Source organism: Drosophila subobscura, chromosome O (genome assembly GCF_008121235.1).
Source record: "Drosophila subobscura isolate 14011-0131.10 chromosome O, UCBerk_Dsub_1.0, whole genome shotgun sequence".
In the NCBI taxonomy this organism is placed as follows: domain Eukaryota; kingdom Metazoa; phylum Arthropoda; class Insecta; order Diptera; family Drosophilidae; genus Drosophila; species Drosophila subobscura.
This window is the reverse complement of record NC_048533.1, coordinates 8,828,496-8,841,015: the sequence shown is the minus strand read 5'-3', so window position 1 is coordinate 8,841,015 and position 12,520 is coordinate 8,828,496. Positions and strand designations below refer to the sequence as shown.

General features: G+C 46.8%; 3 protein-coding genes and 1 long non-coding RNA gene across 4 annotated transcripts; 1 reads left to right on the top strand and 3 right to left on the bottom strand.

Annotated features, from left to right (window-relative positions):
- Window positions 1-1,108: 1,108 nt before the first annotated feature.
- On the bottom strand, window positions 1,109-3,234 carry LOC117896117. Its single transcript, XR_004648998.1, has 2 exons — window positions 2,943-3,234; window positions 1,109-2,224 (listed from the first exon to the last, which is right to left on the bottom strand). It is a non-coding gene; the product is annotated as an uncharacterized LOC117896117 (long non-coding RNA).
- A 1,102-nt stretch (window positions 3,235-4,336) lies between these two features.
- On the top strand, window positions 4,337-8,431 carry LOC117896079 (nucleolar protein 6). Its single transcript, XM_034804115.1, has 6 exons — window positions 4,337-4,469; window positions 4,524-5,953; window positions 6,021-6,131; window positions 6,193-7,433; window positions 7,493-7,896; window positions 7,954-8,431. The coding sequence occupies exons 1-6, from the start codon at window positions 4,437-4,439 to the stop codon at window positions 8,359-8,361; spliced, it is 3,627 nt and encodes a 1,208-aa protein (XP_034660006.1). The 5' UTR covers window positions 4,337-4,436; the 3' UTR covers window positions 8,362-8,431.
- On the bottom strand, window positions 8,401-9,726 carry LOC117896103. The gene is made up of 2 exons (XM_034804155.1): window positions 9,570-9,726; window positions 8,401-9,515 (listed from the first exon to the last, which is right to left on the bottom strand). The coding sequence occupies exons 1-2, from the start codon at window positions 9,628-9,630 to the stop codon at window positions 8,515-8,517; spliced, it is 1,062 nt and encodes a 353-aa protein (XP_034660046.1). The 5' UTR covers window positions 9,631-9,726; the 3' UTR covers window positions 8,401-8,514.
- Window positions 9,727-9,855: 129 nt separating this feature from the next.
- On the bottom strand, window positions 9,856-12,257 carry LOC117896086 (protein asunder). The gene is made up of 3 exons (XM_034804125.1): window positions 10,648-12,257; window positions 10,285-10,590; window positions 9,856-10,232 (listed from the first exon to the last, which is right to left on the bottom strand). The coding sequence occupies exons 1-3, from the start codon at window positions 12,186-12,188 to the stop codon at window positions 10,031-10,033; spliced, it is 2,049 nt and encodes a 682-aa protein (XP_034660016.1). The 5' UTR covers window positions 12,189-12,257; the 3' UTR covers window positions 9,856-10,030.
- Window positions 12,258-12,520: the final 263 nt, after the last annotated feature.

Genomic DNA, 12,520 nt, shown 5'->3' with positions numbered 1-12,520 from the left:
GGACCCATTTCCAAGGCAGCGGCAACCTCTTTCCGACACAAGGAGGCCGCACCGGGATGGGATCAACTAAAATGTCTATAAAATATTTATAATGTGCGTGGCGTGTGTGTGAATTGTACTTTCCGCTTCCTTACACAAACATTTCTCGTATGTATAGTATATCTATTATGTATAGATTGGAAAACCATTTTGTGCCAAGAGGAACAAGAAGCAGACGTCTCCGCCACTGTGATAAACCAACTTCTCTAGGCGGCAGCAGCAGCAACAAGCAGAAGCCGCCTTCGCATCGGAAAATAAAATCAAATCAAACAAAAAACACACAAAGTTTAAATAGAATATTCTCTGGGCTAAAAATAAAATCCTTTTGGCAAACCCCAAAAACAACAACAAAAAGAGAAAAGCCACTCAAGTGATAGTTGAACTTTTGGCCAAGTGTGTGCGTTGGTTTTCTTGGCTAAAATATATACACAAAAAGCCAATCTATATAGGATATAGTTTATTGTGCGGTTGTGTGCCCCATACAGGTGGCATAATCTGTTCAATGACAGCATTTTCATGTGGCACTGCTTAATTTCCCTAAAAACTTGGCATTGAATATAGAAAAGGAAAAAAGAGTATTTTGAACGAAAAGAAGGGGTGACGTGTTGATGTCATAGGAAGATTTAATAGTAATAGTATCTAATAAAATACATTTGTTCTCTCACTGCCTTTGTTTTGTCAAGACTTTAGGGGTTCAAAAAACTGTATTAAAAACATGTTCTCATCCAGAAAAATCTGAACGTTATCAAAAACATCAATCATTCAATATCTAAGCATGATAGCAACATTTATAAAAACAATTGACTCTTCCGGTGCTTAAGAGTATTTTTCCTGCGAAACTATGAAAATAATCTTAGTATAATTCTTTAAGAGTAATAATTATTTTCATACCAGTGTCTCAGAGTCTTAAATATCCTAATCAACCAGCGCACAATAAAAATTAAATTGCTTTTAAATATTATAAGAATGATCGGGAAAAGTACAAATGGGAAATTCTCACTCTTTCTATAAGATTACAGAGGATTTCCAATAGGAATCGTTCCATGAATTTATTCGACTTTTCGACTCACCTGGCTTGCCGTTCACGTCGCTGCATGTTGGTATTGGTTTTTGTTTATTTTGTTGTATTAATGATTGCAGCTCTGACGACAGGCTCTTTGAAATTCGATTCAAAAATTATTAATCACTTTCTACTGAATTTTGATAGCGAATTTTTTGTATCGGCAAATTGGAACTGGTACTATTGTTGGATTGGTGGTGCTGCCTGCTGTTTCCTTCTCCCTGCTGTTGCTGGTGTTGTTTTTCGATCGGTAAGAGTGATCCGAGATTAGCTGGAGGATCTGTTGGATCAGATACAGACACAGGGTACGGGGGCACTGAGAGACCCGAATGTCGGACACGCACGGACATGCACGTACACACACACTCACTTAACGTTCACGCATGTCGCGCATGCGGCCAACACACACGTACGTTTACGCTGGATCTCTCTTTCTCTATCCGGCCGCTCTCCAGCTGAAGAGTACAGGTGTGCGTCGGTCGTCGTCGCTCCCGCTCCCTCTCCCACGCTATAGGCTGTGCTAGCTTACAGTTATTCCTGTTCCTTTTCCCGTTTTAGCAGCAGCTGTTGTTGTTGCTGTGAGGACGTCGTTTGACATTAAATATGAAATTTGAGCAGCATTTCTTTGAATTTTATGGTTTATTTCTATTATTTTTGTAGAAATTTCATGAAATTTGTATTAAATTTTGTATGGGGGGTGTAGATGTGTATGTGTTTAGGTATGTGTCAAAAGGCGGGCTATTTTGTTTTAAACTCCCCTCGCACGTTTCGAAGGGAAGTTTTGTTCTACGTTAAATATCTCTTGTTAAACAATTTCTTTTGCCAATACCATTTGACAAGACCACACGCTTCAACATTTTTCTCCAACAAACGTGGACCAATTGTGTGTATTGTTTTCTGTTCAATTTGTTGATAGTTTTTTCCTTCTCACATTCCGGCCCCGGTGAGGAACAACAAAAGGCAAAATCAACAACAAACGAGTCGCTTTTTTGTGTTGTAGTTAAATTCTGTTAATGAAGATTTGATTTAACCGGTCAGCGCGCGTTTTGAACATTTACAGCACATTTCTTCGGGTGCTTCCCGATAAGGGCAGGCTGCCAGGTCGTAATTCGTAATCAGATCAAGCTGCAATTAAAAAATGAAAGAAGTTGCATTAATTCACACCTCAACAAAAGGTCCAATCTTGCATGGTATTTCTATCAGGCAGGGCAGTATTTTTGCTTGGTATATTGAGTGAAGTGAACCTGCTCGTGGCGGCATGGTCACACTGAGAGCGCAGGCTGGCTGGCTAAATTTGATTTTTGTCATTGATTTTCGTTTAATTTACAGGCTTGTGGTCCCCAATTTGCTCTTTCAAACTGCCATGCACTTCAAAAATATGGACTTTGGTCCAAAGAAAGTTGTTATTGCGTTTGAAAATTGATCGGAACACCTCCTTTGGACCAGGGCAGACAGAATTAGGCCAATTAGTGTCGTTGCGTATACCTCCTCTTGGGGCCATTTCATTGCGTTACAATTTTGGAAAAATGTCTCGTCCAGGGCTAGGCGGAAGGCCAAGCGATCAATTTTCGTACGTGATTTCTTTTATTCTTATAATTTTTCACGTTTTGTTATTTGATGCAGAAAAAAAAACTCTGCGGCGGCCAACTGATGGCCAAAGAGAAAGAGAGAGAGCGCGTATGAGAGGAAGAGAGGGTGTAACTACTCAAATTTTTGGCCATATTTTTTCATTGAGCCGCCTTTTGCCAACGCATCATTATTTTCCGAGGGCTTTATTGTTTCTCTCTAACTTAATGATTTTCACGCTTAATTAATTTGGTGGTCCCGATTTTTGCTGATTTACCTTTTAGACAGTTTTGCACGCATTTTCACTACGCCTCATTTTTTTCACTCATACACTCACACGCACGCACGAACAGACACAGTTTCACACACTCACACTAGGACCGACTTCAATTTTGCAACTAACTAATAGCGGAGCGGTGTGTATATTAGTTGATTTTTCGAGCGCTTCGTTAACTACCTTATTGCACTACTTTTTACATATTTATCATGATCTATTTTTGTTCCATTTTCAATTAAACTCTTCGCAAAGACCAAAAAAGCACGCAAGCAGTGTGACCGCGGAATTATCGATCAAATATACCGACAGACCCTCGGAAATAAACCGAAATCTACCCTTGCATTTTCAAAGTATACTGAGAATATACCGCGAATCATAAACTATTTTCCTCGATTTTGATGTTCTTTTAGATATTACTAGCTAGTTTGGAGTTTTCGCGCTAGAACTATAGTTTAATCCGAATTATCAATCAATTCTCCACAAGAGTGGCTAGTTTTCACGACTTCTTTTTCTTTGAATGTTTCCAAATTAAGTTTAAAACTAAAAAGGTCAACGAGCAAAAATAGCATTAAACGTTACGTGAGTGGGAACGGAATGCTACGTCATAAGACAATTTGTTGCTTGTCAACCGGTATATATCATAGTATTGAATTTGTATACCCTATTTCCATAAATTAATAGTAAAATTGAATTTTCAAAGCTGCTCTCAAACATTTTTAATTAGTTTATATTGGACTGACATATTCTCTGTATTTGCATAATTTTGTTGCGATGGCTTACCAACACAGATAGAATTTTTTTTCATTGATTGAAGCCAGAGATTTGCAAAATTTCTTAAATTCGAGGATATCCGTCCATCTAAGGGTACTAAATGTTGCTTATTCCGTGCCAAATGTTGAGAAACAGTGCTGCTCACTTTTCGCTGCAGGTTGCTGGTCCATACAAATTATGTTGCCAACGGTAAAATACGTAAGTGGGGATGAAATTCAACGTAAGGATGGAATAAAGAAACATTGTTGGGATGAAAGTTCCCATGTTGCGAGAGAGAAATATCCCTTAAAAAGAGAGAGAAAATTCCCTACGGAAAAGAGCGCAAACAGCAAAAACAATTTTGATTGTGTACCGCAGAATAATCAGGGATAATATTCGCATGATACCGATAAATCCATTTTTCGACGACTTAGTTAGCAGTTGGAAAAATAGCCGTTGGTATTTTATAGTACTGGATGGTAGTTTGCTAGCGGCTCGACAAATAACGTTTTTTTCTGTTCTATGTGGGTACCCCGCAAATCTTACCTAATTTTGCTCAACAATAAAAGAGAAACAAGCTAAATTCTAGCAATTTAATAATAATGTTGTAGCTAAAATAAGCTAAAGTGACAGCACTGGACAACACTGTAGTTGCAGATAAAATACCCAAGAAAATACTGAATGGCAACACGTGCGTGTTGTGCTTCCATTCCAGATAATTTTTAAATTTGTTTTGAGAGCGAAATGGGTAAAATTAATAACAGTCAACGGAAAGGGGTAAGTGCGGAATCTCTATGAGAAAAAACACGACTAAATATTTCATCAATTCAGCCCCTGGCCCCGAAGCGTCTACAAAAAGCCGCAGAAGACTCTGTACTGGTTCAGGATTCACACAGCAGCGATCTAGAGAAGCCGGGCACAAGCAGCGATGACGGCTTCGAGGAGCCAACTCCCAAGCTATCCAAGAAGACCACATCTTTGCCCGGGCCCGTGTCGATCATTGCGCGAAAGAAGAACAAGTTTAGGACAGACGACACGAAAAATGTGAAGCCACCGACACTGGAGGAGATGAAGGAGCTGCGCGACACACGCAATCTCTTTCACTCGAATCTGTTTAAGTTGCAGGTCAAAGAGATGCTGGAGGAGCTCCAGCTAAAGACCAAGTACACCGAGTACATAGAAAGTTGGATGGAATCGTTTACCGCCTTCACACAGCAGCAGCTTAAGGATGGTCTGATGCAGAAGAGTCAGTTGGAAGTGCCGTTGAATGTGGACATGAAAATATCGAGCTTTATCTTCTCCAAGCCCACGAAAGAGCCCCAACTGATTGGTGCCGCCTCCACGGGCACCTTGCTGGGCCCAAAGATCGTGGTAGATGTGGCCCTGGAGATGCCCAAGGACTGTCTACACAAGGACGATTATCTAAACTTGATATACGATCAGAAGCGGGCCCTGTACCTGACCTACATAACGAACCAGATGAGAAGCTACCCCGCCTATGCTCAGGACAAGTTTGCCTTCAACTATCATGGCAATAATCCCCTCAAGCCAGTGCTGGAGCTGACGCCAGCCGCCAAGCAGGTGTCGAAGCACTTGCTGCTGCGTCTGTTCATTACGGCGCCACAGAGCACCTTCAAGCCGGGCCGATTTGTGCCCTGGAACAATAATATACGACCCACATACTATAATGATGAGTGGGAGGAGGAGGAGGCACTCCCGTCGACACAGCACTACAATGCCAACGTTCTGTTTGACCTGACGCTGGCCCAGAACCAGGCCCTTCTCGACAAGGCCTTCAAGGGCAGGCGCAACTTTCAGGACGGTCTTTTGCTGCTCAAAGTGTGGCTGCGTCAGCGGGAGCTGGACACAGGATTCACTGGCTTTGGGGCGCACATTCTGGCGTCGTTTATCGTGTATCTGAATCAGCAGCGGATACTGCACCAATCGAGCAGCAGCTACCAAGTGGCACGAACCGTTTGGAATCAATTGTCCAACACAGACTGGACGAATGGCATCACCTTGGCGCCCGCTGCCAGCCAAACCGAGCAGCTGAGCACCCTGGCCGGCTACTACGATGTGTGCTTCATGGATGTCACTGGACAGCTCAATCTCTGTGCGAATGTGCCGCTGGCTGTGTACCAGAGGGTCCGGGCAGAGGCCAAATTGGCTGTGGACTTGCTGAATGACATGAAATTGAATAGCTTCCCGTACATTTTCATGCAAAAGTGTCCCCTGTACACCCGCGTGGATAACATACTCAAGTGAGTCTTCAATGGAGTTCTCTCTCTTTTTGTGGCATAAAATTAATCCTGTTCCTTCTTGCCACAGAATCACCAACTACTCGAGTATACAGCAAATGCTTGTGCTGCATTCCAAGCCGCAGGCAAAATACGATTATGCAAACTATGCCTATCCTCAGCTGCTGAAAATCCTTACAGAGTGAGTAGAATTTGTACATCCTTCCTGGCTGCTAAAATTAATTATAAACCAAACTTGTTAGGCTGCTGCAGAAGGGACTCAAGGAACGTGTTCAGTCCATTCTGCCCATAGAATCCGTCTGCAGTTCATGGCCCGTCGAGAGCAAGGCCCCCATTATCGGACAAGCCATACAGCTGGGTCTCATACTCGATCCGGAGCATGCCTATGAAGTGCTCGACAAGGGACCGGCGTCCAACGATAATCCCGAGGGCTCTGCCGAGTTTCGAAAGTTTTGGGGAGAGAAATCCAATCTGCGACGCTTTCAGGATGGCAGCATCACAGAGGCAGTTGTGTGGGGCACAGCCAAGGATGCGCCCAGCAAGAAGCGTCTGATTGTGCGCCAGATTGTGCTGCATCTGCTGGAGCATCATCTGCAGCTGGAGAGCAACGACATCCAGTACATTGCAGCCGAGTTGGACTTGGTTTATCATCTAACCCCTTGGTTCAAGGTGTCCAAAGTGAAGACCAAACTGGAGCTGCAGCAGGACACGGATGCGGAGGCACTGAGTCCCAATGTGATACGCTGCTACGATGATTTGGCGCGTCAGCTGCATGCCCTGGACGATCTGCCGCTAGAGATTGTGTCCATATCGAGCATTTCACCCGTTTCCCGCTACTGTGAACCAATGCCAGTGCTGCCGCAGGCTCGCCTGATGGCCGACCGCATCCATGCCAGCCACATCCAGCGGGTAATCATTCAGCTGGGGCAGAGCGGCAAGTGGCCCAATGAGTTGGGCGCCCTGAGAGCCCTCAAGACGGCATTCCTCATTGAGATTGGAGAGAAACTGAAGGCCCAGTGTCATCTCAACTGGTCGATTACCTCCGAGGGTCTGCTGGTGCTTAAGTGGGGCTTCTGTTTCCTGCTGGAGCTGGCGCACAACAAGGAGCTGGCGCTGCTCAAGCACGAGGTAACCGAACGGGGAGTGACCAAATATGTGGACAACAGCGAAAGTCGTGCCCTGGAGCAACGGCACTACATCCTGCCCAAGGTCAGTGGCGCACTGCACGCCCTGCATCAGACGCACTCGGCCTACGGGGGGACTGTGTTGATTGCCAAGCGTTGGCTGGCCACACAACTGCTGGACGATGGTGTGTGGCCTGCCATGGCCACAGAGCTGCTGGTTGCACATCTCTACCTGCAGCGGAATGCGCCTCAGGCCATAGCGGCACCCCAAACCGGATTCATTCGGTTCCTGCATCTGCTCGCGCACAGCGACTGGAATGGAGAACTCTTTCTGTTGAACTTTAATGGCAGCTGGCAGGGTGAGTCCTCCCAATGGTTTCTCTTTATCGTAATTTATCTTTATTCTTCTCTTATACAGAACAACAGATTGGGGATCTGGAGCACAGTTTCCGCAGCGATCGGCAGAGTTATCCGCCTTTGGCACTGGCCACGTCCTACGATCAACAGCATGCTGGCCGCCTGTGGACCACCGCGGAGTCGCCCAGTCTGCGCATACTCTCGCATGTCTCACGCTTGGCCCGCCACGCCCTGGAGATGATCGAGACCAGTCTGCTGTCGAAAGATCTGCGATTTGTGCGTCCCGCACAGCTGTTCCGCGGCTCCAGCGAGGGCTACGATCTGGTGATACAACTCAAGTCTGATATGGTGCCCAATGCCCTGAGCTATGATCTCGGTTCGCCCTTTGTGTCCTTTGATCAACCGAATTACCTGTTACCAAGAGCAGGCAAGGACCTACTGGCAGGAATCGTCCAACAATTGAGAGTAAGAGCTTGACTTTAACCTCTAAATAAACTTGTAAATTCATTTGAATCCTTGCAGTCTGCCTACTCCGACTATGCCGCCTTCTTCTACAATCCCCATGGCGGCAAGGAACTGGCCATTATGTGGCGTCCCCCAACAGAGTTCGCACCGAAAGCGTTCAAGGTCACGGAGCTGCAGGCTTGCACGCCCTGCGACAAGGGCAAGGTTCAGGTGGTGCGGGAAACCCTAGTGGAGGATTTCAAAGTGCTGCTCAAAGACTTTTATCTGCGCATCAGCACGCCCGAGGAGCTCAAGCGTGAACAGCGGGAGCAGCAAAATCCCAAGCGATATTTCAATGCCAAGCACCAGGAAACGGACGCCAGCTCCAAGTCAAAGAAGCGAAAGCTGGCCAAGGCAGCAAAAGTGCAAGCTCCGCCGAAGAAGAAAGCTCTGATCAAGAGCAAACCCCTGAAATCGCTGAGCTAGTTGTAGCCCCAATGTAAAGTAAGGATAAACCCACAAGAATTCATAATTAAAGCTAGAAGATTGTTAAGCCAGACAAAAGTTAAAGAAAATATTAGACAATGGAATGATTATTGCTTATTGCTGCTGGCTGTCCTTTGTTTCGCAGTTTGGATTCTACCGAGTGAAGTGCACACATCGAGCTCTGGTTGGCAGACACGTGCAGGGCGTTGCTCCATTCACACTTGACTGACATTGAGGAAGAGGATAAAGCTGATCTTGGCGCTGGGAATGAGATTGATCTTGAGGCTGGACTGGTGGCCATCCTGACGGATTATGAGCAGAGACAGTTCCGCTCTGAAATTGTGGACAGGCGAAGGACTGATCCTGCTCTGATCGTTGTCCATAGCTCTGGTGCTGCTGCTGTCGTGGTGGAAACCGTCCCTCGCGTGGACTGCATCGATGATAGCTCTGCCCATCCGTGTACGTGCATGTCTGTTGCCCCTTGCTGTGGCGACTGGGATACTTGAAGGCCTCAACCGACACATTACTAGCTGAACATCCATTCAAATTATTCTCGGACTCCTCTTCTGAAACATTTCCACTTGAGTATCCATTGCAAGGGTTCTTTGAATCCTCATCTGATGCATTTGCAGACGCTGCTGGTTTCAAATTGAGTTTCGACTCCGTATTGGAAGCTGCTGCAGCTGTCTCTGGCCTGGTCTGGCAGCAGGCATTACGTGCAGCGTGCGCATGACAGCTGGTATGCTGGCTCCTCGACCTTGGCGGCTCGTGCTGGCATCCACAGCTTTGGCTCAGGCTGGAGGTAGAGGTGGCCGCGCTGTAGCGCAAGGGTTCGATCTCGTTCTGCTTGGACCAGGCCAGTTGAGTGGACACATTGGCAACATTGCGTGGCGCTTTGTCATGGATAGAGGCAGAGAGCAGCTTGTCAGCCTCCTCAGGCTTCTTCGGACTAAAGAGTTCCTGCAGCGTAGAGTTTGGAGGCGCGGAGATTCCACCAAAGTGGTTGTCTGAGGCTGCGGCAGGTGCTGCTGCTGCTGTGGGAAACAGATGGCCATTGGGCATAATCCGATTGTAGCTCAAATAGCGTATGTCCTCCGTTCGCCTAACGTCCTGCTGGGTGAGCACAAACATCTCATTGCCCACCATTATGGGTACTAAAATGAGTGGGAAAAAATGTACTTAGGGACTAGGTAAAATCTTGCACTTACTCTGAAGCAAGGGTGCCGACTCCTCTGACACTTGCAGCAGCTTTGTCACATTGTTGGCCATTGTTTTTGTTAAATACAAGAATAATTTTGAATATTTTTCTAGAAATTTCTATGTATATTTTTGAACAGTTTCTCTATAAACATTACACAAAACACAAAGGGGCCAAAAAGTGGCAAAATGTTTGATTGAATCAAAGGAATATAAAGAATACAGACACAGAAAATAATTCAATATGAAGTTTTCTACATAAATGTAAGATTTAACTTAGTTTAATCTTCAACTATTTAAGAACAAAGAACTTGTTGAGGGAATCCCTAAATCAGTAATGTTCAACCTTAAATGTAGTTCGGAACTTTAAGCACATTCAGAGGCATTTTTGGATGGCCAAAGAGTTATTCCGAGCTGGCCGAAGGGCCATTTATACTTCCTTATCCATAGGCTTATGTGCAATTCTGAATTTTCAGCTTCGATTCGTCTCCTCTTTGGGCACAATACCAACTCCCGATGCTGTGGCAGCAGCAGCGGCAGCATCCTTCTCTTTGTTACCAAAATCGGGATACAGCTTGGCAATCTGTCCGTTGGGTGTGCAGATGCGACCCGAGAAATCTAATCGTTTATTCGATTGACTCCGCTCAGCAGAGGAAATAATGTCCAGCAGAGATCTAAAAAAGAAGGCGGTGAGGGAAAAGTAAAAGCTTTAAAGGATGGCCTTACCTTGTCCCACAATTGGACATGCGTCGCTTGCTGGCTTTTAGCAGGCTGTTGGAATTGTTGCTGCTGCTGACACTGACATTGCTCATTCCCTCGAGGCGCTCTGGCGACAGGGGTGACTCTGTAAAGGCGCGGAGATTGGGTGTGCCTGCATCCGTTTTGGTGGGGCCATCGCCATACGCCGCGCGTAGTGTTTGCAGGCTCTCCAGCAGATTCTTGTGATGTACTGTGCTGGCGTTCAGCTGGATGAGCTGCTCCAACTCCCTGTACAGCAGTCGATACTGATCCTTGGCCTTGTGCGGTTTTAAACTGCAAAACAAAAGGAGTTTAGTAAAGGAATTGGAGTATTAAAGGACATGCTCCTACCGCGCTCCATTCGTGTGGGTAAAGGGTAAGACATCGCCTCGGGAGGCACTCTTGTAGAGCTCATGGATGTGCTGCTGACAGCGCACTTCGTCCTGCTTGTCCATGTCCTCCTTGAGCAGCAGATGGAGAAAGTGCGGCAGCCAACTGAGATGCCGCTGCAGATGGAACAGCACTGTCGAGGTGGTGGTCAGGGGGAAGTAGCGTGGCAAGCGTCGCGGCAAATTGGGAGCTGCAGGATCTCTGGATTTAAGCGGCACCATGCGCGACATCTTCATCAGTTGTCCCAGCTCCGAGGTGCGATAATCCGTCACTCGTCCGCCGGGGCCGTCGGTAATGGAGGGCGCCTCGTCCATGCAGGAGCGGGTGATGCACAGCGAATGGACAAAGATCTCTCCGCCGCGGGCAGACAGCATGTGACTGGTGGCCTTGGAGCCGGTCTTTCGGGGCATCTCCAGCAGCACAGAGCGTCCGTTCAGTAGAAAGTTAATTAGACAGGAGCTGGGCCGCGACGTAACATCCACGGGCGTGACCAGAAACTGGCCCAAACACGGCTGCAGATCGGCCGATCCGCAGCCACGCGGTGTGCACCATTTGAGGGTCACCGTCTCGTACGTGGCCCCCTGCTTGATGCTGGTGGGCAGACTAAAGTCCGGGCCACACGTTATGGAATGGGCGCGGCGGGAATGCAGTATCTCCACATCGTAGTTGGCACTGGAATTGGCATTCTGCTCCTCCTTCATCGGAATATTCGTTACCGTTGTGCTGGCCAGATCGTAGTGATCCAGAATGAGATGCGTCAGCTTGTAGGATATGTCCGGGGCACCCACCGTATGGATTTCCACATCCAACAGGGGGGAAATCGCGAGCAGATTGCGATTGGTCACCATCGAGTCGATGCCCAGAGGTACAATATTGAGAATCACCAGGTGACAGTGATTGACGACCAATCCCTTTTTGGGGGCTGCTGCGGACAGGGCGTTCTGCTGGATGAGCACCGTATTGAATATGTCCTCGAGGCTCTTCATGCTGGTGTTGTCCCTCGCCGAGGTGATGCATATGACGCGGCCCTCGTTGAGTATCTGGTCGGTGGGAATGCCGCTGGCCATGGCCTGGATCTGCTCGTCCGTTGGCTCTACCAGCGCATCAATGGCCGCCCGCAGGCCATGGATAACCGAGTAATCCGATGACTGGGGCATGCTGCGCGATGGTACGCCCACCATGACCATGGCATTCATCACATGCGACATATTCTGTGTGCTGGCGCTCCACGTGTTGACGATGTGGGCCGCCGTGTCCGAGACTATGAAGCGCACATGCTTCTTGCCCGGAAACAGGTCCCAGACGACGCGACAGTACTCGATGGAGGATTCGCAGGCGCAGGTCCACAGACTCTTGCTAAACTGTGAGCCCGTACCGCTGGCGGCACTGTGGCCAGAGGGTTTGCCCTTCAGAAAGTCCATCGATATGTACTCCTCGCTGGCAATGCTGAAGTACCGCGTGTGGTCCAGCACGAAAATGGTCTTTTGGTTGCGTTCGAACATGGTGGGGACGAACGCGGTAGACGCCTACAAAATCAGCTAAAAAACCAAAAACAAAAGATGCAATTTAAAATGCAATTGTTTGCCGGAGAAAAACAGCTGATTGAGTGCTTTGAACAGAACTATCGCGATGTATCGGCTGGAAAATATCGATATATTTTAAACCCTTTATTTGTCTTTCGCAATTCAATCCACGGTACTCGACTTGATTGATTTCCAGCTTTTCCGCAAAACTCGAAAAAATATGTTGCAAATTGCACCAAATAATTTCACGATATAAGTATATTGTTATTTTGAAAAATATCGATAGGCTGGATAATTGACCGTTTTGACAA